The sequence below is a fragment of the Enoplosus armatus genome, chromosome 14, assembly GCF_043641665.1.
Source record: "Enoplosus armatus isolate fEnoArm2 chromosome 14, fEnoArm2.hap1, whole genome shotgun sequence".
In the NCBI taxonomy this organism is placed as follows: domain Eukaryota; kingdom Metazoa; phylum Chordata; class Actinopteri; order Centrarchiformes; family Enoplosidae; genus Enoplosus; species Enoplosus armatus.
This window is the reverse complement of record NC_092193.1, coordinates 1073471-1098749: the sequence shown is the minus strand read 5'-3', so window position 1 is coordinate 1098749 and position 25279 is coordinate 1073471. Positions and strand designations below refer to the sequence as shown.

General features: G+C 42.4%; 1 protein-coding gene across 15 annotated transcripts in view; it reads left to right on the top strand.

Moving 5' to 3' along the window:
• Positions 1–4397: 4397 nt before the first annotated feature.
• LOC139296850 (discs large homolog 1-like protein) overlaps positions 4398–25279 on the top strand; it is a 96148-nt gene continuing 75266 nt past the window's right edge. For all 15 annotated transcript variants that reach the window (XM_070919405.1, XM_070919400.1, XM_070919403.1 and 12 more), the window contains exons 1-3: positions 4398–5199; positions 7214–7345; positions 21554–21717. In XM_070919405.1, coding sequence (XP_070775506.1) covers positions 5181–5199; positions 7214–7345; positions 21554–21717 — 315 coding nt within the window. In that variant the 5' untranslated portion in view covers positions 4398–5180. The remainder of the gene's footprint in view (positions 5200–7213; positions 7346–21553; positions 21718–25279) is intronic.

The window sequence follows — 25279 nt, the reverse complement described above, 5'->3', positions numbered from 1 at the left end:
TAACAAGCAATTGGCCACTTGCCTCCAATTTATGATTCATTGGGATTCATCATTCTGCACCTCTGGGTAAAAGCAGATGTGGATGGTTAAGAACGTTTGGTGCATCTGGAGTTGACTTCTCTTATTTTTTCTCTTAACAGAAAGTTAAGAGAAAATGTAAGAGAAATTTAAGAAAGTGATGGGGCATGAGGCCCATTGTGTAGATATTGAAAATCAACTTCACCTTTGTAATTTTGCTCGCTGAGGACGCCCAGGAGGCATGTTTGCTAAAATTCCTTTAATATCTGCCCACATTTGGCAGTTTTGCAGTTGTTAATTCAAATCCCTGAGTGTTGCCTCCTCGACATAAACATAACTGAGCCTTCAGACCTGCAGCAGGGCAGCGGCTGCAGCAGCAGCTCGGACGCTGCGTGTCAAACATGTGGAGAGCAGGATTTATCTGTCCATCTGCATCGTAACCTGCGGTGTGTGAACTGGGCCTCAACGCTGCTGCCTGACGCTGTAATGTGATTACTGCACATGTCATGTCAGTTTTCATCCCGATCTGGACAACATGCTCATAATTAATCTTGGCATAAATCTGGACTTTGGCAGCCTGAGCTACACACACACACACACACACACACACACACACACACACACACACACACACACACAAGCATAGTATAAAGTCACAAATAGCTACACAAAAAAACATACACACTAATTCTCACACACTTTTATTACACACACACACACACACACACACACACACACACACTGCCAGTCTGGCTCTTACTTACATCACACGACATCACATTTACTGCAAACATAAGAACCTGTTAGCACTGAAATAAAATACAACACAGTGAAAGTGTCACATGTTTGTGAGTTCGAGAAGGGCCACCGCACCCCTCGTCCTCCGTATCAGTGCATATTATCGTCCAATAAAACTCTGTAAACGCTGCAATCATCACTGCGTCATAATTCACGTTAATATTAAAACCAACACCTGCCATTTCCCTCCACACACTGATCCACATCGCCTTTGATTTAATACCTGATGTAGATCCCAGATCTACAGCACCAAGGCCTTTTGTAAATTCCTTGTTGTGACTTCCCTGGTGGTTCCCCATATAAAGTTGACTGAAATGTTGTTATTTTTATTATAGCCTGTTCTTTGAGAGATAAAACACAAGTCTTTATTATTAAAATTGTAGTTGTATAATTTCTGTAGTTCATCTTTTACTTCCCTTTCCTATCCGTCCCGGTTTTTCATCGCAGTTTTTATTACTAATTTGTGCTAAAACCTTCGTGTCTCAAGAGCCTTTCTCCACTGCAGCCTGAGCCTGGCTCTATGAACACAATCCAGCCACCAGCAGCTATAAAGCTCACTGGTTAACACGTTATATCTCGTTGGTTTAATCAGTACAAAAACCAAAGTATAAACAACCAAATGAGATGGAACATGTTGATCAGTGAGCTTTAGAGGTGCTGGGAGGTGGATTTTGTTACCTTTGGACAGAGCCAGGCTAACTGTTTCTAGTCTTTATGCTAAGCTAAGCTAACCAGCTGCTGCCATGTTATATTCAAGGAACAAACATGAGAGTGGTATCAATGTGGACATCTAACTCTTTGGAAAAGGGCTCAAGTTCGGCTCCCGGCTGCGAGTGTGTCGTCAGACAGTTTTAATCTTGATCTTGTGTCAAGATGAATGTGATTTCAGTGGATTTAAAAACAACAATCCAAATAAAAGAGTTCATTCTCACAGCTTCTTGATGCTGGTGTGATGAAAATAAGAGCAGGAGGGTATGATCGCCTCTCTGATCGTAACAGATGTTGTGTTTAACACAAATGTGCTTTTACATCTTCTGTCATCAGAAACCATGAAAACTTTTCTCTGGAAAAAAAAGCTAGTTTAAGTGATGACGCAGATTTCCCTTCGGTTTGTGTCACGTCCACATTATACCATGAAGACCATCATTACAAAGAGCCAAGTGCTATAAACTGTTCATGTTAGCTTAGTTGTAATTTCAAGTCTGACATTTTTGGAATTTCTGACAGACGTTTGGCAGCAAAATGGCTGCAAATCAACCTTCACTGGCAGTTACATCAAAATAAAAGCAAGTGGCTGTTTGTTTGTGTCTGTTTTCACTAGTTAACAAACAGCTACAAATATGAAATATGATTAAAATAATTTCTAGTCTTTGCTCAATTTCCATTTATCTGGTGCAACTGCGAGGCTTGCAGAGGAGGTAACCATCTTGGAATAACATGAGGTTTTCCTACTCTTCCCATTTCAACAACACGCTCTGAATGTAGAACAATGTACATCTCTCTAATCGATTGGAGATTTTGATGTCGTGAGAGCAGAGCAGACCTCTCCTTCTGCACTTTAATACGACGAGCCCGAGACTCAAGGCAAGGTCATTCATTAAACATGACCGTCTAAAAATAAAGGCCTCCTCCTTTCACCGGAACTGCTCTCTTTAATCTGGGCCACAGCTTCGAGTGGTTTTTGCATCAGCACATGAGAGAGACGACGACATCAGAGACAAAGAGAGACAAAGTGGGATGTTTCGCACAGGGAGGAAGAGGAGCAGGACGTTTCATCTTCATCGTGACCAAAGGATGGATTTGTACTGCAGGAGGGTTCACAGCCTGACCTCTGACCTCTCTGTTGGGGTCTCCTCCAAAGTCTCCAATTTATATTATTTTGCAATACCAATCATGCAGCAGGAAACGCTCTTTAATTTATTTTCATACTATAATTTTATTTATTTAGAACAAATTAACAACAAAACAAACTAAACTGGAGTAAAGGCACAGAAACCAACTAATAAATAAAAGAATGGGCAGCATATTACAGCAAAATGAGAGATATTACATCTCAAGTGTCTCGGAATTGTAGAATAAGAAAACAGTAAAAAAAATTAGAAAGAAATTGGGACAAAAAAAAGACAAAATATCTAACCCGAACCCCACACAAATAAATGGGAAAATAAAATGACATAATCCCACCCTAGCATGACAGGAGACCAACCTATAATTTAGTCCAGCTGTACAAAATAATATAATAAATAAAAGTTATCTGGTGTAATACTTTGATATTAGGAATGTAAACACAACACATTCTTGTGGCTGCTTATTCAAGATTTAAAATATCTAAATTCTTATACCTAATTCTGTTTGGAAAAATAATCTGTAGTTTTAAGTTCAAACCTTCATAACAAGTTTCTTATATGATGAAACAGGTCAAAAACTGTGAACTGACATTTTTACACTTCAGTTTCTGTACGGATTAAAACAAACCAGATATAACACGTTAGTCAATGAGCTTTAGAGGTGCTGGTAGGTGGATGCTGTTACCTCTGCACAGAGCCATGCTAGCTGTTTCCCCCTGTCTCCAGTCTGTATGCTAAGCTAAGCTAATCACCTGCTGGATGTAGCATCATGTTTACTGTACAGACATGAGAGTCAATCTGAATATCTAACTCTTCGCCACAAACAAAATTATAATATGATAAGGTTATAAAAGGTGTTATTGTGTTAATGTTTGTCTGTATTAATATAAAAATATAATATGGTACATTATGTAATAAAACAGTATCATGCATTAACACAATACTGTATGTTATAGTATGAGTATATAATAAAATATAATAAATAATATACCTGAACAGTAAAATGAATATAAATAAAAAGAAGATGTTTTGGTGGCAAGCCAAACATCCATCACTTCCCCTCTTCTTCCTCCCTTTCCTCCAGGTTTCACCTCTGCTTTCGTCTCTCCTCTTCATCACCAACCCCTCTTACTTCTCCTCTTCATCCTGGTGTTTCTCTACCTCCCCTGTTTATTTCTTTGTTTTAAAGAAATAAAGTTTTTGTCTTCTTAGTCCATCTTTCACCAAAACCCCCTCTTCTTCTAGCTTTCATCTCTCCTCCCCTTCTTCCTCCTCCTCTGTCTCCCTTTATCCTCATCCTCATTCTACTTCTTCTTTCCATCTTTCATCCCTCTTCATCCTGGAGTTTCTCTTCCTCCCTTCTTTGCTTTCTTTAAATGTTACAATTCCACCTAAACTCCTCTTCCTCTCCCTCCCTCTCCTCTTGCTTTCTTGTCCTCTCTTTTCTCAGACTTTCACCTTCCCTGTCTCTCAGGCCAAAAGTTTTCTCTTCCTCCACCCTGACCCTCCTCTTCTGCCTTGGTCTTGTAGGTGAGCTGAACGATTGGGCGGCAGGTTGGAGGGGTAGGCTCTTTTGGAAATCACATGGTTCACATTTGCAGCTCTATGAGACGCCATTTTGGAGGAAAGTTTGGAATTTGTAGACCTGGGGAGGTGGAGGAGGAGGAGGAGGAAGAAGAAGAAGAAGAAAAGAAGAGAAGAGAAGGAGGAAAAAAAGAGGAAGTGGAAGAAAAAGAGAGGAGGGATTTACTCTGAGGGAAGTTTGACACGAATGCACAACGCAGGCTGTGCTGGGAATAATACACAAGCGTGCGTGCCAGTGCGGGATAAATCAGTCTGGGCTTGGCTCGGCTTGAGTTTAGGTGTGCCACCAGGCTGGACTTTGAAGTTTTTTTTTATTCTGGAATAACCATCAAAGCTCCGGAGCGGATCATTTCCCTCCACCACAGTAGCAGCAGCGGTCAGCTCATGCATGCACCGCCTGGCACTCAGCCTGCACGGAAACGGAGTGTTTTTTACATGGAGTTTGGCTCACGGCAGGTCCCAGTTGGTGAAAGCTAGATTTCCACTTTTTACCTTCCGTGTGTCGCCGCCGCGGTCAGCCTGTGCGGTGCACGCCGGGGCAGGGAGCCTCTCTGTCGGGGAACTTCAACACGGAGCGTCGGTAACGGACGGCGCTCACCGGAGCTTCTTTCTGGATCCTGCTCGCTTTCTGTGATATTAGTTTTAACCGGGACTCCTGTCTGTTTTTTATTAGTTTCCCCAGGAGACGTGGTGGTGTTATTTTCGTTGGACGTGTCAGTTTCCCCTGACAGTTACTTTGGAGGTTTGTTTGTCGGAGTGTGTTTGGCTCGGAGGGGAACTTGGTGTCGTCGTGGAGGGATTTTCTTCAGCCCCGACTTGGACCGGTGACAGCGGGGTTTAACTGGCGGAATAATCAATAAAAACCGTCCTGTGTGAGGAGTGTATGTGGCTAACACAGAACTAGCTCCGTACCGAGCCGAGCCAGACCCTACCATGCCAGTCAGAAAGAAAGGTAAGCCGCTCTCACTTAACATATTAACTAGCAAGCTAGCACGGCTAACCGCTGCCTACTGGGAGAAACTCAAACTGCAGCCTCGTATAAAGAAACACAACACTTAAACAAACACGGACACACACTAACACGGACACAACTCGACCTAAAGACAGTCCACACGGCTTAGTTCGGCCTTACTGAGCCGTGCCGTGCCAGTCAGGTAAAGTGAGTTAAAGTAGGGCTAGCCGGTTAGCCGCTGTTGCTAACCAAGTTGTATATGGGGCACCTTGTCTGGAGACGAGCCCAACTAAAAATAAACTCTAATATTAATGAAATATTCACAAGGTCTTCAACAGTCACCACAGCATCCTTTGAAGTGAACTTATTAAAGAATATACTTATGACATCAGTAACATGAATAAACTTACTTTTATCCTTGAAAAAATCTGATTCCTGAATTGTGTCAATAGTGAGTTAATAGCAACCTAATTATACTTAGTAATTATATTTGAACTCCCACAGTATCACTACTGGACCTTCACTGGGACACACAGTTTAGCTGAGATGCTGCAGCTGTTTAGTTTAGTGTCTCTTCTGTTGTGTCAGCAGTTATATCCCTGTTTTTTCTGATTAACCAGCTACTTGTTGAGTACAAAATATGAGTTCCCTGAGCCCGAAGTGACTTTAAACATCTGGTTTTGTGCGACCAACAGTCCAAACACCAAAGAAATCCATCTTAAGATGAAATAAAACAGAGAAAAGAAGGAAAACTTAACATGTGAGAAGCTGGAACCAGAAGACGTTTGGTACTTTAGTTTAAAAGATGACTTAAACAATTGTTTATTGAGATTGTTGATGATTTATTTTCTGTTGATTGACTAATCGTTTAACCGACAGATCAGCTCTAAATAAAGGTCTGAGTCTCAGGCTCAGCACAGAGGGCATCAAAACTTCTGCTGCTGCTGCTGAAGAAACAAATTCTCACTAAACCAAAACTACAGGAAATCAGAGATTTAAATCTAAAGCAGAAAAACTTCACATCTGAGAAGAGAATGTTTTGCTCTTCTGCTTGAAAAGTGACTTAAAGTTATCAATTAGTGTCTATTGATCAACTAATCGAGCAATTGTCTCAGCACAATTCAATTATGTGTTAAATATCTCTGCAGTGTGTTATCGCAGAGGAAGACCACCTCGCCTGAAACAAAGACCTCCTCCGCTAACTTTTATATTATAGAAATGGACACGCTAACGAAACACAAACCTTTAGAGGTGATATTTCACACAGCTGATGCCGTGTATTTAATTAGGCTTTTGTCAAGTAACTCAATTATAATGAGAGAAGATGCATTAAGATGTGGGTGGCTTACCGTCTCGGCTAAACCGCTTTCTGGAGGAAACTTTGCACTGACTTGTCATTCGTTGTTTCGGCTCTGCTCACATGTTCAAGGTTCAAAAGATTCAGTCTCTGGTAACATCAGGCATTTAAAGTCATTCAGTGGTCTCAGATCATTCACATTTGATCGAGTTTAGTTTTTAGTTTTAGTTTTGTTTTGGTCAAAATGAGTAGATTTCATCTTCGGCAGCAACATCAGAAGTTTTGATGCTCTATAAACCCAAATGTGACCTGATACCTCCCTCTGTGCTGAGCCTGATACACTGACCTTTATACTTATCTGTTGGGGGAAAGCCTCTTTTAGTTAAACCATGTCCATTCATACTCACCTAAAACCTTCCCACAGTTTTAAACTTGCTCCCGTTTGTTATTTAAAAGTATTTGTTGTTACTGTCTGATATCTGCATACAGCCAGCAGCTCAGTGTTTCAGCACTGAGGGATCACTGCAGCAGGAAAGCAGCTGTTCATTCAGACCAGTGCGACGCTCGTCTGCTGTGTTGAAGCTGCACTTTGCTGCCATCGCGTCTCAGATCAGTTTTCATTAGTCGTTGGGGCCCAGAATGAACCGGCAGCAGCGGACTGCTCTGCTCTGCCGTATCCCCGACTCACCCCTGCTGCTTCCTCCTCCTGTTGTCCAGATGCACAGCGAGCCCTGCTGCTGCTGGAGGAGTACCGGGCCAAGCTGCAGCACGCCGAGGACCGGCAGCTCCGACACTCCATCCAGAGGGTCATCGACATCTTCCAGAGCAACCTCTTCCAGGCTCTCATAGGTACGATCGCCTCTCTCTGATCCAGAAAACACTTAACCAAGGGTCACCAACACATCCTGGAAAACTCCTGGGGCTCTGTCACGCAGCTTTCAAGTCATGGAAAGTCCTGGAAAAATGACAAGGTGGTCCAGAAAACGTTTGGTCAAGTCCTGAGTTAAACTGTCGTAGGTGCCACGAGACCACAAATTCATTTTGGAAACTGAAACTCTGTAGTAAAGCAGAAACTGGCACTTAAATTAAAAAATACTTTTCATTCAACACTTTTCTTTGACATAGAAATAAGAATCTATGGGATCTAGTTATCTAGTTACACAGTCCAAGATGTGATAAAACACATTACAGAGACATTTGTCTGGTTGTGCAGGTCCACACACAGAGTGCAAACAGTGAGTTCTTTTGGAGAGATCAGTTTCTAACAGACGTATTGATGCTTCTTTTTCCTCCCAATTTCAAGCAGAATTTGGGTCACTTCTGTGTTTCTGTATCAATGTCGATGAATCTCAGACTCTTGTTTTCTGGTGTGTGTTGATGACTCTTCACAGTCCTAATGTGGAGTCGGCCACTAATGTAATTCCTTTATTGAAGGTCAAATATCACCTGATAATGTGTTAACAGCTCCTGCCGACCTCTCCGACCTCGACATGTTTGTAGATCTGTCGGCCATCGCGGCCGCAGCCGTGCTTGTGTTTGTTTCTCCTGTGTGAGCCATCACAGTGTGGCGAGAGGTCATAAAGTTTGTCAGTGTGTCAGTGTGAGTTGGTGCACAGAGGTGACACAAACAGCAGCAGCATCTGGAAGAAAAAAACCTCTCAAGGAATCTGAACAGATGAGGAAACAGCAGCTCAGCAGCTGCAGCAGAGGTGCAGTGAGGTGACGTGGTTGGTGAGAGGTGGCTTGTTGTGACAGGAGAGTTTAGAGGTGCTTCACTGTGATCTGTTACTGGAGAGGACAGATGGATGTGGTTTTCAGTATGTGTGTACCACCAGCAGGTCTGGACAAGGTCCTTGTACGACTGCTTGTGTTTAGACAACATTCGGCAACTTGTGCTTCTTTTGTTCAATAAAAAAAAGGTTTTATTGAATAATGTTTATGTTTCTCAGAGTAAACTTGAAAAAGAGGGATACTGAACTGCAGCACGAGTGGATCCAGTGGATTTATTTGTGATTTAACAGAATTATAAGTTGGAGGAATTTTTGCCCATGGCTGATACTCGGGGTGTCACGATTCGATTCTAAATCGAAAATCAATCGTAATGAGCTTTCGATTTCTACCTTTGAAATCAAAACCAGGATCGGCGAATCTCCCAGTGTTGTTTTTTCTCTCAGCCCCCGCCTACCTGCACGCGTCCCAAGAAGACATGACGTAGCTCACCGGTACCAGTCTCTTGTACCAACTTCCAACATCAACCACAAACACACATTGGTAAGTAATGAGTATGCAGAGGCTCCAAAACTGGACCTGCCCAGTAATGGTATGTTCCGGGTGGACGTGGCTCATTGTGCCAACTCGGCGGCTTTGTGCCACATGGAAACAGAATACCACATGCGCCAACAACACTGTAATTAATGCAGAGTGATTAACGCGTGTTTCACATGGTTGTAGTGTCTGAATCGTTCCTGCACCGTCTCTGCCAACACCAAGATTAAAGCTCATCACAGCGTCTCTACCACCTGCAGCTGTTTGATGGTCAGCTGATAGAAACATATGCCGCCTGGAAAAACCTAGAATTCTTTCTTTTTCCTATTTAACACAGAGGAGTAGAGCAACAGACAGGATATTTGAGGGCGGAGGGATGACATGCAGCAAAGGGCCCTGTCCAGATTTGAACCAGGCATGTTGCAGTTACAAGGTCTGCGTTTTAGGCAGCCACGACGCCCCGACCTGGGCTCCTTTAACGGAGAGAAGAGTGACAGATGCATCCTAGAAAGCCATGAGTCGATCTGGAAAACACTTCATAATGAATAAAGTTGTGATCAGGTTTGTGGACGTCCCCGAAACCTCCCACCTCCCACTTCCTGTCGTCACAGCTGTAATTGATCTTCCTGCTGGTTGTGGTGTCCTTACAGACATCTTTGTGTCATATGCGCTCCGCTAAGACTTAAATTGTAAGTTAAGACCACAACATGATGAAGACATGAGGTGAGTCCTGGTCTGTGGACACTTTGACAGATTTGTTTTGTACTGTGTGTGTGTGTGTGTGTGTGTGTGACAGCAAAGTGAAAATAAGTTTAATTTCTTTAACCCAGTGATTATGAAGTGGTGATCCTGCGGTGTGAAGTTTTTATTCTCCACTTTTACCTACAGAAAGTTGGTTGACAGCCTTGTTCATATATTAAACTGGTTTATTTGTTGAATAGAAAACATGTCAGTTAATCTTCTTCTTGTGAAACACAAGTCACCCTGGAGGTTTCCAGCACTCGCTGTTTGTGTTGTGTTTTTGTGACGGGCTGTCAGCTCGCCGCCAGATAACGGGCCCAGAGAAAACTGAGACGCTGCTGCAGGGTGAGCGGACGCCGAGCAGCAGGAATGTGGTGCGATCTGTTTGAGTTCCCCGGGACTGACTGACTGACTGACTGACTGTCTGTCTGTCTGTCTGTCTGTCTGTCTGTGACTGACTGAATGATTGTCTGACGGTCTATCTGTCTGTCTGACTGTGACTGACTGACTGACTGACTGTCTGTCTGTCTGTCTGTCTGTGACTGACTGACTGACTGAATGATTGTCTGACGGTCTATCTGACTGTCTGACTGACTGAGTGATTGACTGTCTATCTGACTGTCTGACTGACTGAGTGATTGTCTGACTGTCTATCTGTCTGACTGTCTGACTGACTGTGACTGACTGACTGACTGACTGAGTGATTGTCTGACGGTCTAACTGACTGACTGACTGACTGTCTATCTGACTGACTGAGTGATTGTCTGTCTGTCTGTCTGTCTGACTGACTGATTGTCTGACTGACTGTCTGTCTGTCTGTCTGACTGTTTGACTGACTGTCTGTCTGATTGTTTGACTGACTGTTTGACTGACTGTCTGTCTGATTGTTTGACTGACTGTCTGACTGACTGACTGATTGTCTGTCTATCTGACTGACTGACTGATTGTCTGTCTGTCTGTCTGTCTGTCTGTCTATCTGTCTGTCTGATTGACTGAGTGATTGTCTGACTGTCTATCTGACTGTCTGACTGTCTATCTGACTGTCTGACTGACTGAGTGATTGACTGTCTGACTGACTGAGTGATTGACTGTCTGACTGACTGAGTGATTGACTGTCTATCTGACTGACTGTCTGTCTATCTGACTGTCTGACTGACTGTCTGACTGTCTATCTGACTGTCTGACTGACTGACTGTCTTTCTAACTGTCTGACTGACTGACTGTCTGTCTGTCTGACTGTCTGACTGACTGTCTGTCTATCTGACTGTCTGTCTATCTAACTGTCTGACTGTCTGTCTGATTGTTTGACTGACTGACTGACTGTCTGACTGACTGACTGTCTGTCTGTCTACCTGTCTATCTAACTGTCTGACTGACTGACTGTCTGTCTGATTGTTTGACTGACTGACTGACTGTCTGGCTGACTGTCTGTCTGATTGTTTGTTTGACCGACTGACTGACTGACTGAATGACTGACTGTCTGTCTGTCTACCTGTCTATCTAACTGTCTGACTGACTGACTGTCTGTCTGATTGTTTGTTTGACTGACAGACTGTCTGACTGACTGACTGACTGTCTGTCTGTCTACCTGTCTGACTGACTGTCTGTCTGATTGTTTGTTTGACTGACTGACTGTCTGACTGACTGACTGTCTGTCTATCTGTCTGTCTACCTGACTGACTGTCTGGCTGACTGTCTGTCTGATTGTTTGTTTGACTGACGGACTGTCTGACTGACTGACTGACTGTCTGTCTGTCTACCTGTCTATCTAACTGTCTGACTGACTGACTGTCTGTCTGATTGTTTGTTTGTCTGACTGACTGACTGACTGACTGTCTGTCTGTCTACCTGTCTGACTGTCTGACTGACTGTCTGTCTGATTGTTTGTTTGACTGACTGACTGTCTGACTGACTGACTGTCTGTCTGTCTACCTGTCTGGCTGACTGTCTGACTGCCTGTCTGATTGTTTGTTTGACTGACTGACTGTCTGTCTGACTGACTGTCTGTCTGACTGACTGACTGTCTGTCTGTCTACCTGTCTGGCTGACTGTCTGACTGTCTGTCTATCTATCTGTCTGTCTACCTGACTGACTGACTGTCTGACTGTCTGACTGACTGACTGACTGACTGACTGACTGTCTGTCTGTCTACCTGTCTGACTGACTGTCTGACTGACTGACTGTCTGTCTGTCTACCTGTCTGGCTGACTGTCTGACTGACTGACTGTCTGTCTGATTGTTTGTCTGACTGACTGACTGTCTGTCTGATTGTTTGTTTGACTGACTGACTGTCTGACTGACTGACTGTCTGTCTGTCTACCTGTCTGACTGACTGTCTGACTGCCTGTCTCTAACTTGGTGTCTGGCTGTGAACCAGTCAGTCAGCAGCTCAGCCAGATGTTCTGCTTGTCTGTAGAAGTTGGCCTGATGTGTCCCTCACACTGACCCTTTACACTGATGTGTTGTGATAAAGTGTGTCGAGTGTTGCAGGGAGGCAGACACTGATGATGCGCTGTGCAAACAACAGTACTCACTAGATTTATTAGGTAATGCAGTCACTTAGCCGGCCTTGTGTCATAAGGGGAACGCATGTAAAGGAAACTCGTGGCTCTGATGAAGTATTAATGGAAGTGAATGTACAAGAACGAGCCTCAGCCTTCTGGCCTCTTACACACCTCACAGGAGACCCACATTTAATAACATGAACTGTGTGTGTGTGTGTGTGTGTGTGTGTGTGAATATCGGGGTTTAATTTACATGTAAGGTTGAACTTTATAATACTACAGACTCTCTGGTTCAGGAGAGAAAGTGGTTTTTGACCAGACGACAGCGACGACTCGATTCCTTCAGTTTCTGTTCATCCTGCAAACATCCAGTTCAGATTCCTCCTCCCAGCATCTTCATCACTAATAGATGAGTAGAGATCATCAGTGTGAACTCAGTGGCCTGCTTCCTTCTCTCTTCATCTTCATCTTCCTTTTTCTGTTTGGCTGCACAGTCGCATCAGATTGATCACTTTGTCTGTTTAACACTCGGCCCAATAGATGGACACGTCGCCAGGTGTTGTCTGGGTTTGTGAGGCTGCTGGTGGATGATTGACGGGAAGAAGTGGAAACAAATACAACACGAGCTGAATACATCAACAAGCTCTCATTCTGTGTTAACCTCCCCTGTCCCTGCGTGGCTTTATACAGCCAATACTGATCAATTAAAAAATGCGTGAATCAGCTGCAATACATGATGGTGCTGGGGACTCAGATGATAACTGCCTCGCGATTATGGTGAGGAGATAGTTGAACTGACTGTAAATACATCATCTCTTTTATTATGTCGAGTCATCATGAAAGTCGAACAGAAATTTGATTTTAATCAACTTTTTTGTTTCAGAAAATAGAAAAATGTTCAAAATAGCTGCAGTATAGTTACAGTTTATAGCCCAGATGAAGCTGTGTTTGGCCTCTGAGTGCTGTGGACTTGATGTCATCAGACTGTTTGTCTTACAGTGTTTGTTTTTTTTACCTTTTTCAACACAGTGGTGGCTTTGAACCATTAGTGGTTTAAGCCAGCTGTCTCTGTACAACAGTCAACATTTGGGAGGACCCACCGTGCTGTTAAATTTGTATTCCACTATCCCACAGCAAGTTAGCCTAGCCGGCTAATGTTAGCAGCTGTTCATGCTACTTCAACACCTGCTGAGAAAGGAGGCCGGTCGCGAGTGTCAACCAGATATTCAAATCTCAAAGCAGCGGGTCGTGGGAGCTCACAGTTGGTGCTGAGCAACGGGTAACAGCGTCGCACCAACTCGTTCAAACCTGTACACAAATGTCATAGCAGACGGTACCGCGGTTTTTGGGGGCCTTTTTATGCCTTTATCACAGACAGTGGAGAGATGACAGGAAATGACTGGACGCTGAGCTCCACAGTCTTAACTGCTAAACCACCAGGAGCCCACAAAGATGAGTTTTTATATCAGTTGGACTTTAATAAGAATACTTTCCAATGTTCACTTGGAAAATAATCAAATTGAACACATTCAGTTAGTTTTAAATTACAATTAGCATAAAATCAATAATGTAAACAACAGAATTATAACATGCTCATATCATCTCAATATGATTCCATTAAAGATAATTCATTATAATGTTGAGTCATCGCTCAGTCCTGCTTGATTGTCTGTTTTGACTCCTGATTTCGAATAATAATTATTTAAGTGTTGTCTCCGCCTGGTACTGCAGCATGTCTTCTCTAACTGTCTCTCTGTGTCTCAGTGTCCTCGGCGTGTTTGTCATGCTCACCCTGACGTCCCAGCATCTGAGTGTCACTGATGAAAAATAGATTTCTGCCGCACAGTTTCCAATCTGCCAAACCCCCCAAAAAGAGATGTCTGCAGCAGGCCGAGCACAGTGTAATCCCTCTGTGGACACGACGATTACCCCCACTCCATAATCCTACCCCCCCCCGGCTGATTTACAGAGAGAGAGAGAGGCAGAGCTGTGTGCTTTTTCTTCTCATTCTTTCAGTTCAGACTGGCCTGATTCCTCTCACAGAAACAGATGGCATCAATTGAATCTTTTCCGTTTAATGAATCAACATTCAGTTTTCAGCCCTAAAGATTTGGATGTTATTCTACTAATTGCAGTGTGTCTGAACTCCGGTTTTGGCTTCCCTAAACTTATGACTTAAAGGGTTGAAGGCTGCAAATGTATTTATTTTGATATAGTGATTGTTTTCCTCTTCAGATGTCTTGTAAGTTTCAATTACGGTGATGTAACACCTACAAAAGCAGCAAAACCTCACATGTACGAAGCTGGAACCAAAGACAATGTAGAGCTTTTAGCTTGCAGGGAGGCTGCAGGGATCGTGATGCCGGCCGGATGGTCCAGACTGAAATATCTCAATAATTGTTTGGATTGTCGTGAAATTTGGTGCAGACATTCATGGTTCCTAGAGGATAAATCCTGCTGACTTTGGTGATCCTCTGACATTTCCTGTAGTGCCACCAGTAGGTCAAAGTGGATTGACTTTCGTTTGTGACAGAATCACCGGATTGCCGGTGGAGTGACTTTGCACCAGAAACAGATGTTGTTCATGGATGTTTATTCTTCTAAGATCCACGACCTGCTTCATTTGAATAAAACACCCACTTGGTTGCGCCACACTGTTTCCACGCTGCAGGCACGAAAATAGCAAACAGTCGGGCAAAGTGAATTTCAAGGTCAGGAAACTACCAAACAGCCTGTGCCGCAAACATTGAGCCCTTAATCTAGTTGCTGTATATGACTCAAATAACACACTATCAGAATAGTTTCTCTCAAACGAGAAGTTGATTAATTGAGTCATGGTGTTGGCACCAGTCATATCTGAATGTTGCACAAGGTTTGGATTGATTTGGATTTGAATTCTGTTGTAAAACTGATCCAGAACCAGTCAGAGAAGATGTGACTGCAAGTGTTTCAAAGACAAAAATTGGCTCCACCTACCGTATATTCTCAAATAGTGGCCCGGGCTTTTATTTACTGCTGCGAGAACCAGGTCTTCATTTGAAACGGGCGGGCGTTGACTTCTGATGTCTCCTGTTTTACGGCTGGTTATATTTTAGATCCCAGGTTTCTGATCTGCTCCTGTGTTGCTTTGCTGTTATTGCTAACTCAACACTTCCTCCATGTTTACCTGTTGTCCATTTCCACAGCACGAACTCCATCAGTACAACAACAGAGTCATGTCATACTCACCACTCTGTGAAAAACAATTCTTATCACTAGTACTAATCATCACTAATTAGATCCCTAATTCTTCTACTTTGCAGTTGTTTGGATTGCTGTTAAGGTACTGTGAATGAAGCATGTTCATGCCCTTTCCTGGGCAGCCATTTGCAGGAAGTGTTAGCCGTCATTAACTGTAACTTAACAGGAAATAAAATGAAGCGTGACTGGCCTTTATTTGTCCGGTCTTTACCTCCTTCATCTTCACCTTCAGACAGCTGCAGATTTAGCTTGTACCATCTTGCCTGTGTGCCTTTTCTGTGTAACCCAAAGCCTGTTTGGACTGAACTTGTTAACACTCAGTTCAACCTGCTATAGGGCCACCCAGCCTGGAAGACTGGAAGTCATGCGTCCGTGATGTTTCTCTGGGAAACTCCTCTCCAGAGTCAGATGTTTCAGATGGATATCTGTTTCATCTCTGTGCCCCCAGTACAGAGACAGGTCCAGGACATGTTTAGCCTAGCTTAGCACAAAGACTGGCAGCACATGGAAACTGCTAGCTTATCTCCATCAAAAGAGGAAACAATCCACCTTCCAACCGCTCCAAGTCTGTCTGATTCACATGTTTTATCTTGCTTATTGATCAGTTGTAGAATTAGGACACATTGTGGTTTTAGCAGCAGTAATGTTGGAGCTATTTGTTGACCTGAATTTGAAGTCCTGAACCTGTAGTGGAGATCTCAGGTTTGAGCTCTAACTCTGTCAGGTGCACCTGATTCAGTTGATTCTGATCGGTCAATTATGGGCCGATGCTGAGTTTATTTTGGGGATCTAGTCAACACGAAACAGCTTCTGTATTAAGTGAGTGGTTCTTCCTTTTTTTGTTATGTGTTATACTGTATTTAAAGGCAGTCCTAGTGACTTACTAACAAGATGAGGCTGTTTTACATCTTAAATTCAGCTTTTAAAAGTTTTAAATGTTCCAGTTATACCAGTTTGTGGCTCCTTAGTTTTCAGTTGTAATTGGCATGTTAAACAGTGTTTGATCCACACTGTTGACCTCTGCACACACTCTCGTGAGTTTGTGCTGTAAATCTTCTCCTAGATGCTGTGATTTCCACACAGAGCTGCTGCTCTGATAGCAACAGCAGTTTAAATAGGTGTGGTCTTTTATTAGACTGTACAACAGAAACTCTTGTGTCAGACTCGGCAGTCTAACTGGTTAATATGATCACAGTCTGCTCTCACAGAAAGGACTGTTCTCTGATCAGTCACAGGGTCTGACACCAGGTATCTGTCGACTGTCTTTAATCGGATTTAACCTCTGAAGGTCGAAAATAACTAATGACCCCATAATGGTTCTTAGAGAACTGTGATCTTTTAGTTCTTTGTGTCTAGGCGTGTACCACTATGACTTTATACGTATTTACTTGTTCACATTTACTTATCCCTGTGCACCTGACTGAAGCAATTTGTGTCAAAACTTGCTCCCTTTTTTTTCTGACTCAAAACTCAGGCGTCATACAAATTCTGCTAAACTCAGCGTGGCTTGTCCTCCCAGTGACGGTGGCATCTCTGTGTCCATAAACCTGCTCAGAAATGATTCAAAACAACAAAAAACAGACTCTTATAACTTCAGATCTTTCCTCGTAATCACCATGTTCAGACGTTTTTACCAGTATCAACAGTAATCCAGTGACTGTGTGTTTGCATGGTTACCGTGTCAACAGGAACGCTGTAGCTGATGCAACATGACGTGTCATGGTGCCAAACTGGCAAAAACGATAAAAATGGGACTTATTGGGAACTGTAATGCCAAAACTCACCATTCATCCAGATGTTTTCCGTGTGGTCCGAACTGGAACCAGAGGACGTTTGGGCTGTTTCTTCGTAAATTACTTCAGCTGTTAGTTGATAAAGAAATTGTTGCACAATCATTTCCACTTAATCAACTAATTGTTTCAGCTCCAAAACTGTGAGCTGTTCACTGACCTCTGCTTTCCAAAACAATGGTAGAATTTATAAACTGCGACAGCTGAATTTGAGCTCTCCAAACAGAGTTCTGCTGTGGTTCCAGGATGACGAACCATGTTCAGGTTCTGTGTAGAACCTTATTCTTACAGCCTGCCCCCTTCCCTCCTGTGTATGAGTCTCTGTGGTAACTGCAGCGCTGCTGTCGAACACAAACCTCTAACTTGGGAAACAGCCTGCTGGTTTCACTGTAAAATGATCTCTTAACAGTCTCCCTCAATTCCACAGAGGTCCCTTTTCATTGGACATCAATACGGTGCTGTGTTTAAGGTCGTCCCCCGAGGACGCTCGCTCTAACTGCAGGGAAAACCTGCTGCATCACAACCGCTCCTCAGCCTTCAGTTTGACTGGGTTTTCTTCATGATGCCAGGAGAAGCCAGATTAGTTTGTCTTATGTCGAAACACCAAGCAGAAATATTCATTTACACATGAAACAGAAGCACAGATTCTCTGTGAGAAGCTGTAACCCACAAATAGTTCCAAAGTGTTGGACACATTAGTCTCTCATAGCCAGACCTATCTCCACACTTTGACTTGTTTGTTTTTCTTTGAACCATCACAGTCGTCTTGGGCGGCGCTGCGTCCTGGGCTCCTGGCGTTGAAATGGTTAAATCCTCGCTGAAGAAAACGCCACATAAAATAGTAAACAACCTATGAAGATGATGTGATTTTACAACTTTTACTATTAAAAGTTATTACAGTTCATCCTGAGGGGACCATGAAGGTCTGAACCATGTTTCATCACAGTCCATCCAACAGCTGTTGAGGACAGACAGACTTTGCCACGCTGTTGTGGCTGAAAACACAGAATTAATCGAGTTATTATGAAGCGACGTGTGTGTGTGTGTGTGTGTGTGTGTGTGAGAGGTATTTTTAGGTCTTGCATCAGCTTCTGTACTTTGTTGATTTTTGGATCTATTTTCAGTCATCAAAGGGTATTACATAACATTTGATGATGATAGTGAATATCTTTATCTTAGTTTGGGCCTTTGTTTCCACACCAGCTGCATGTAGTGCAAAAGAAGCTGGTCCATGAAACATACATGATATTCATCTGACAGTATGTTTGACGTGGTGACCTGTCTGCTGTCTGACTGTGAGCCGGACTGTGATGGATCTGAATGTGTTTTGGATCATGTTGTAGTCAGAACAGAGTCAGTCTGAAGCTGCACAGACGAGATTACAGAGTGGAGTTACTGCAGCGGCTCCACGTGGCACAGATGCACCATCACTGAGACACGTTTGGCTTTTACTGTGAAAGAGCCGAGCTGAAGGAAGTCCTCCTAAACGGCACAAAAAGCTCCTGACTGTGTTCTCCTTGAGAACCACTTTTAATGTGGAAGAACTTGCATGAAGAGATCTGTAATATCTGAGTGTATATCCACTAATGATGACGGGAGGAAGTCCGAAAGACAAGATGTACATGAACTCGTGTGTTGCTATGTTCACAGCTAAGGTGCTTGTCTGTAATTTAAAGATCAACTGAACAGCCCCTGAGAATCTTGTCTTTGCTGACCTCCAGTGGTGTAACTTCTCACCTTGATGTGCAGGTGTACTCCAGGACACCGTGACATCACTGTTGGGTGTGGTTACAGAAGTGAAATCGGAAGTGAATCAGAGGAGACTGCAGTTCAGCCTAACCCTAATCAATAACCTACCTGTTCCTGTTAATAACAGCAGAAACTCTGAAGGATCGACTCTCCGGTTTGAGTAACTGTTGTGGGATACACCGTTCACTCAGTGGCCGCTTTATTAGGTACACCTGTTCAACTGAGAGCGGCGTTTTTAGTGTTGTGCCCAGTACAACACCAGTAATAAACATACAGTTGAATGAAGTCCTCTCAGACACGTTCAACTAAAACTGAACATTGTAAACTTCTTATTTTAGCTTCATGTAGAGCAGACAGGTGGACCTAATGAAGTGAGACTAAAGGGACAGACATTATGATATACTGTGTACGTAATATAAGAGGGGCTTTTTTGTGGTATTTATAGTGCAGAGAGTACAGGAAGCGTGCTGAAAATACAAAATAAAAGCTGTTGATTCTCCTTCGATAGATCATAGTATTTTATACCTTTGTGGTGTGACTGCTGCATTCGGGGCAACTTGTTACTGCACTGTAACTGTATTTCTGGTCAATTTGTATTTTATTTCATTTGATTCTGGTTTTTATTGCGTCTTGTTCTTGAATGTCACGCTAAAGCTTCCTTTGCCTACAGTAGTTAAAGCACTTTGAGTTGCCTCTGTGTTTGAAATGTGCTGTATAGATAAAGCCGCCTTTCCTATCGATAAACACACAGTAAGTTGAAGCTCCCTGCTTGAGGAGCAGCAGGTCACAGAGCTGCAGTTTGAAGGCTGATGGTTGATCAGATTTAACAGTCGAAGCGGTGATCTGATGGTTTATGGGAAAACATCTGTGCTGGCCGGCGGTCAGCTGCCACGACGAGCCAAAGAGAGCCTCGGTTATTTTAGATCGCCGCTCTCTGTAAGCCCGTCCAAAAATAAAATAGCATGTTGGATGTGACCACTGGGCTGGAGGCTTTTTATAATATTGGTCTCATATAGACTGTAGTCTTAACTGCAGGGACAGACTCATAATACCAATCAAACTATCAATCAATCAGAATGAACTGTTTAATAACACTGAATGTTGCTGAGTATATTCTGACCTCAAAACTGAATTTGTCTTAATGACAATGAACTCGTATATTTTGTCATTTTTTCTTTACAACAATTTAAAACTATTTTACAAACTGAAAATAAAAACAAACATCAACAAAGCAGGAGAACCAAGTGGGACCCGACTGTCATTAAGTCCATATTGTCTTCATGTTTATTCAGATTTAGTGGCTGGTGGCAGAGAAAGTGATTCACCGTTTCCCCCTGATCCTAAACCTGACGGGTTTATTAGTCGTTACAGGTAGATTATTTTCATTATTGACCGAACATTTATTTTGTCACTATTTTAGCTTGAACAGTGACAATGATTAATCGATAGACAGAAAAATGATCAGTTTGATAATCGATTGTTTCCGCTGTCACATGACCAGAATATTTGTGATTGATTGGCATCCATGTGTCCACACGATCTCCAGTAGAGAGGCTAAAGTGTTTAGTTTTTTTAATTTGAGGTATATTGAGAAAACAAATTTAATTATTCTAAACAAATCCCCTAACTGGAAATAAATGTAGAAATTCAATTTCCAGTAATATTTTGAACTAAGACCTCATTACATCGGTTGTAGATTAACTCTGAGTGAGGACTAGATGTCTTCACAGGTTAACTTAGTAAGAAAGCTGTTATCAGTTATTTAGTCCGAAAATCTTTTCAAATTACTTTGAAAAGTAAAAAACATTCAATCTTTTTTCTGACATAAATAAACCTGTTTCATGCCTTTTGTCTCGTCTCGTATTTAGGAAATATCAGAAGCCAAATGTCTTCCAGGACCCGTGGTCTGTGAAGTGAAGCCCGGGTTTGTTTACCCTGCTGATCAGGGCCGTCTGTAGTTGGTGAGGTTGTTCCTTGATGACGCAGCGGTCGAGTCCTGTTTGCTGCTGTTGTTGTTGTTGTTTCTGCTCTCGACGCCATGTGACAACGTAACCTGATGAATGTTAGAACAGCTGAGACTGACCTTTACTGGCCCACCAACACGGAGTGTCACTGTAGACCCTCCACTCAGGACCCGCTCTGTTAGCACTCAGATGTAAGACTGATGGTCTAAAACAATGTACGGCCGCTAATGTCTGTGATTAAAATGTCTGAAATGTCCAACACTCTGGCTTGAGGTGAACATTACCTTTTCAACGTTATTATGAGCAGGTTCCCTTAAAACAAACAAACCTTTTATAAATAAGACTTTAATTAATAATCTATTAATAATAGTTAATAGTCAAGGTCCAACTTTTATCAACAAAGGAAACAGGCTCAGGCGTCCTTACGTCACCTGAGAGATTATTTGTTGGCTCTCAAGGTCAAGGATCAACTTTGTTGACGGGCCACAGAAGCTTTAAATGTGTGGATTTGAAAGAGTGGGAAAAAAGTCTTTTTGAAAGTGAATGGATGGAAAGTACTTGCTTTTTATTTTTCCTCCGAAAACCCCCCAAAACATTTTCATATTCCATCTTTGCGTCAGCAGCTCTCGTTGGGGAATAACCTCTGATGTGACCAGATTTACAGTCACATTTAAAGGTTTTTATTCAAGAGGCGTTGTTGGCTTATAAAGGTTTGTAACATTCCTATTTGGAGTGCTTGTTTTCAGAAAATGCCACCTTGAAAGTCATTGAAAATCCCTTGAATTTGTTTTTCTGTTGTCTCAGATATCCAGGAATTTTACGAAGTGACCTTATTGGATAGTCAGAGATGGGTGGAGTCTCCTAAGGTGGCGGACCCCATGGCGCCCGTCAACCTGTGGGACTTCTCCAGCCTTCAAAGCACAACGGTGACCTCGGACACTCTGCCCAGCCTTAGCACCAGCATCGAGGTAAGAACGGACCGGAGAACCGCACGAGAACCTCTCACATGTCACCAGGGTTAATGACGGCTAACAGGACAGGAAGTGACCTCGCCAAACACACTGGATTGAAACGGTTTGCTTTAAAGATTTCTTCTGTCTAAACTGGTCTGTTCTCTTGAATGTTCCTCAGTAACAGGAACAGAGCAGCCTTCAGTAAAAATAGAAGATGTTAAAAATAGAAAACATGACAGGATGATGACTGAAGGTGCTTTTGTTATCACCTCAGTCTCTTTGATGTAAACTGCTTCGACCAGGAGGGACTGAGCGGTGAACACCACTCCGTGTTTGTTTGTTCCAAATATTTTCCGCTGTTCATGTTCAGCATCATGACAGTGACAGTCTGCTGTCCCCGAGAGGTGGAGGCGAGCCTCCGTCTCTCCTCTCAATGCTTTCAATGATCATCTGTCACATCAGAAGACATTACAGGCCGACCGGCTGCGTCATCCCTCTGCTTGAGTTTTCTGGCACATCGTGTCTGTTGTTTGATGCTGGCTGTTTTTGTTTTTTTTCCCCACTCAGGCTCATTTTTATATTTCTTTGGCTTCGAGAGGATGTGTTGAACTGGTGTTGAAACGTGTGACTGGGTTATATGGATGGAAAGGGAAGTTTGTTTTGCATCTTAGTGGAACGCTTGTAGTTCATAGTCACAGTGTGATAGTACTGGTGCAACAAATCAAAACAACAAAACTGGTCTTAACACAGTTGATGACAAAAGAGGTTTAAGAAACTTGTACAGTTTCCAGAGACAGCGAGCGGTTGCTGCTGGCGCCACCAGTGTTTCGACACAAATGAGACCGGAGCTCATGTTTCTAATTATACGTCACAGCAGTGAACAGCAGTGAACACATTAATGAAGAGAGTTTCAAAGTTTGATTTTCCTGTCTGAGCCAATGAACAGCCTCTATATTAATTGTACAGTATTGCTAACTTTATCTCTATTTTAATCTACAACCATCTCTATGTGGCAACATGATGAGATTAGAGTATGTTGTAAAAATACTCTTTTACAATTAAACATTTTACTATTTCAAGTACTCAGTATGTAGAACGGCCCATTGTAGAATAATATATTTTATATTATTGGATTATAATTATTAATGCATTAATGTGTTCATCACTTTAATGTTGCAGCTGGTGAAAATGGAGCTAATTACTTTATATACTGCTGAGTAGCAAATTATTAATTGATTTATATTTGTATTCATTATCTGATAACTAAAGTAACTAAAGCTGTCAAATAACTGTAGTCAAGTAAAAAGTACAATATCCTCCATCCAGAATGTAGTGGAGTAGAAGTATAAAATAGCATTAAGTGGAAATACTCAAGTACAAATACCTCAAAGTTGTACTTAACCAAGTGAAGTACTACTTGGTTACATTCCACCACTGGTGATGAGTAGAAACGCTGCACAGACGTGTGTTGGAGGTTATTACTGCTAAATAGCCCATAATGTCCTCTAAAGCTGTTAATTGTTATTCAGCTCTTTCTGGTGAATCATATTGTTTATGTTCAGCGGCCTGGTGTCGGCCCACGGCCCAGGGGTTGGGAACCTCTGCTGTCCAGAAAGGAAGTGAAAACACACAAATCTGAAAGTAAAGGGACCGGAGAGGCCGCCTGAGTTTAGCTGCTGCTTCAGTCTGTTGTTGATGAGGATCGGGGGTCGAGCTGCAGTTCGTTAACATGAATTCGCCACAGAATGAAACTGTTGGCTCTCCTGCTGAGTAAGTATTTCTGTACACGATGAGTCAGGACTCTCCTCAGTTGTAAACCCTGCAGGCGCTTCCACACAGGGCTGTCCACATACTTTTGGCCATGTGTTGATTTGTGGGGGGAAATAAAAAGAAATCATGAGCACAAAAGTCTCAAACAGTGATTACTGAGGAACAAGTGGTGGCTTAGATGATCAGTTAGAGATGATAAAATCAAAGGAAGCGATCTGCTGTCTGTTCAGCAGGAGAGTATCTCCTCTGTAATCCCATGTTATCATAACAGGTCATGGGATTAGCCAGAAAGTGGAAAATAATCCACAAAATGTCATTTTGTGTCCTGGTATGAAATTGATTTTTAAAGCTAAAGTTTGTGGAGGGAACAGCATTGAACAGCTGGTGTGTGGACGCTCTCGTGAACTGGATATATGCTGTAGTATTATTATTATTATTATTATTATAAAACACACAAAGAGGATCAAAATAGACTTATTGCATTATACATTTGTATATATATTTGTCCTTCTGTTACTTCTTTAGTTGAGGTTTGCTCATGTCAGATTTAGCAAATTCTCTTTATGTTTCATTTTTATTTAATGTAATTTTGATGATTTGAACAGGTCATCTCTCCAAACCTGCTGAGCGCTTTATTAAAAAGACAACACACATTTATCAGTCTGGATGTTCAAGTTGTTAAAATGAACAGAACCTTGGAAACGAGGTGGAGTCGGCTGGTACTGTTTCACCATCATCAAAGCTCATTTATAAATACAAGTTGTGGTAAAACTTCAGAACGAGTCAGTTAGTAGCTGACAGCGCTGCATGTTCCTGCAGACTGTTGGACTCTGAACGCACCACATAGAGACCTCACTGATTCACTTCTTCACAGTGCAGCAAAATGCACCGCATTGCTTCATTTCAGGTGTGTGTGTGTGTGTGTGTGTGTGTGTGTGTGTGTGTGTGTGTGTGTGTGTGTGTGTGTGTGTGTGTGTGTGTGTGTGTGTGTGTGTGTGTGTGTGTGTGTGTGTGTGTGTGTGTGTGACACATATTGTGTGTATTTAAAGTAGCTTGTTAGGTAACAAGATACAACACGTAAATCAGACAGTTTTGGAGCTTTGCAGTGCTGGAACAAGTACCCAGATCCTTAAGTAAAAGTACAGTCTAAAAATACTCCATTACAAGTAAAAGCCCTGAGTATTGGCTTCAAAATGTACCTTAAGTCATTATAAAATATTATGTATTTGTTGGTGATGAAAACAAAATAATATGTCAGAGCATTTTAATACTGTAGTTTGTCAATGTGGAGCAAATTTCAGATACTTTGTGTACTACTGGGTAGATTAGTAGTAAAGTACTGCATCACATCATGTGTTTTTTGTCAGATAAATGTAGTGCAGTAAAAAGTACAACATTTCCCTCTGAAATGTTATGCAGTAGAAGTATAAAGTGGCATAAAATGTAAATACTACAAGTACAGTACTTGAATAAATGTACTTGGGTATTTTCAGCACTGGAGAGGTAGCAGTTAACAGGCTAACAGTTTCCCCCTGCTTCCAATGTTTGTGCTAAGCTAAGCTAAACACGCCTGCCTCTGGAGAGGAGTCCTTTGAAAGAGTGACTGATGGAGAGAAGCTTTGTCATTTGAGTCTGTTTGTTATTTTATTCCATCTGACGATCGTGAGCTTTGTGCTTCTTTGCCTGAGGAACAGCTTTTTCTTTTTGTGCGTAAGAGGCTGTTTTTATTTTTTGCTGACTTCATCAAGTTCCCAGAACATGACAAAGCTGAGTGGGTCTTTTGTTTTAGCCTACAGTACAGCGCTCA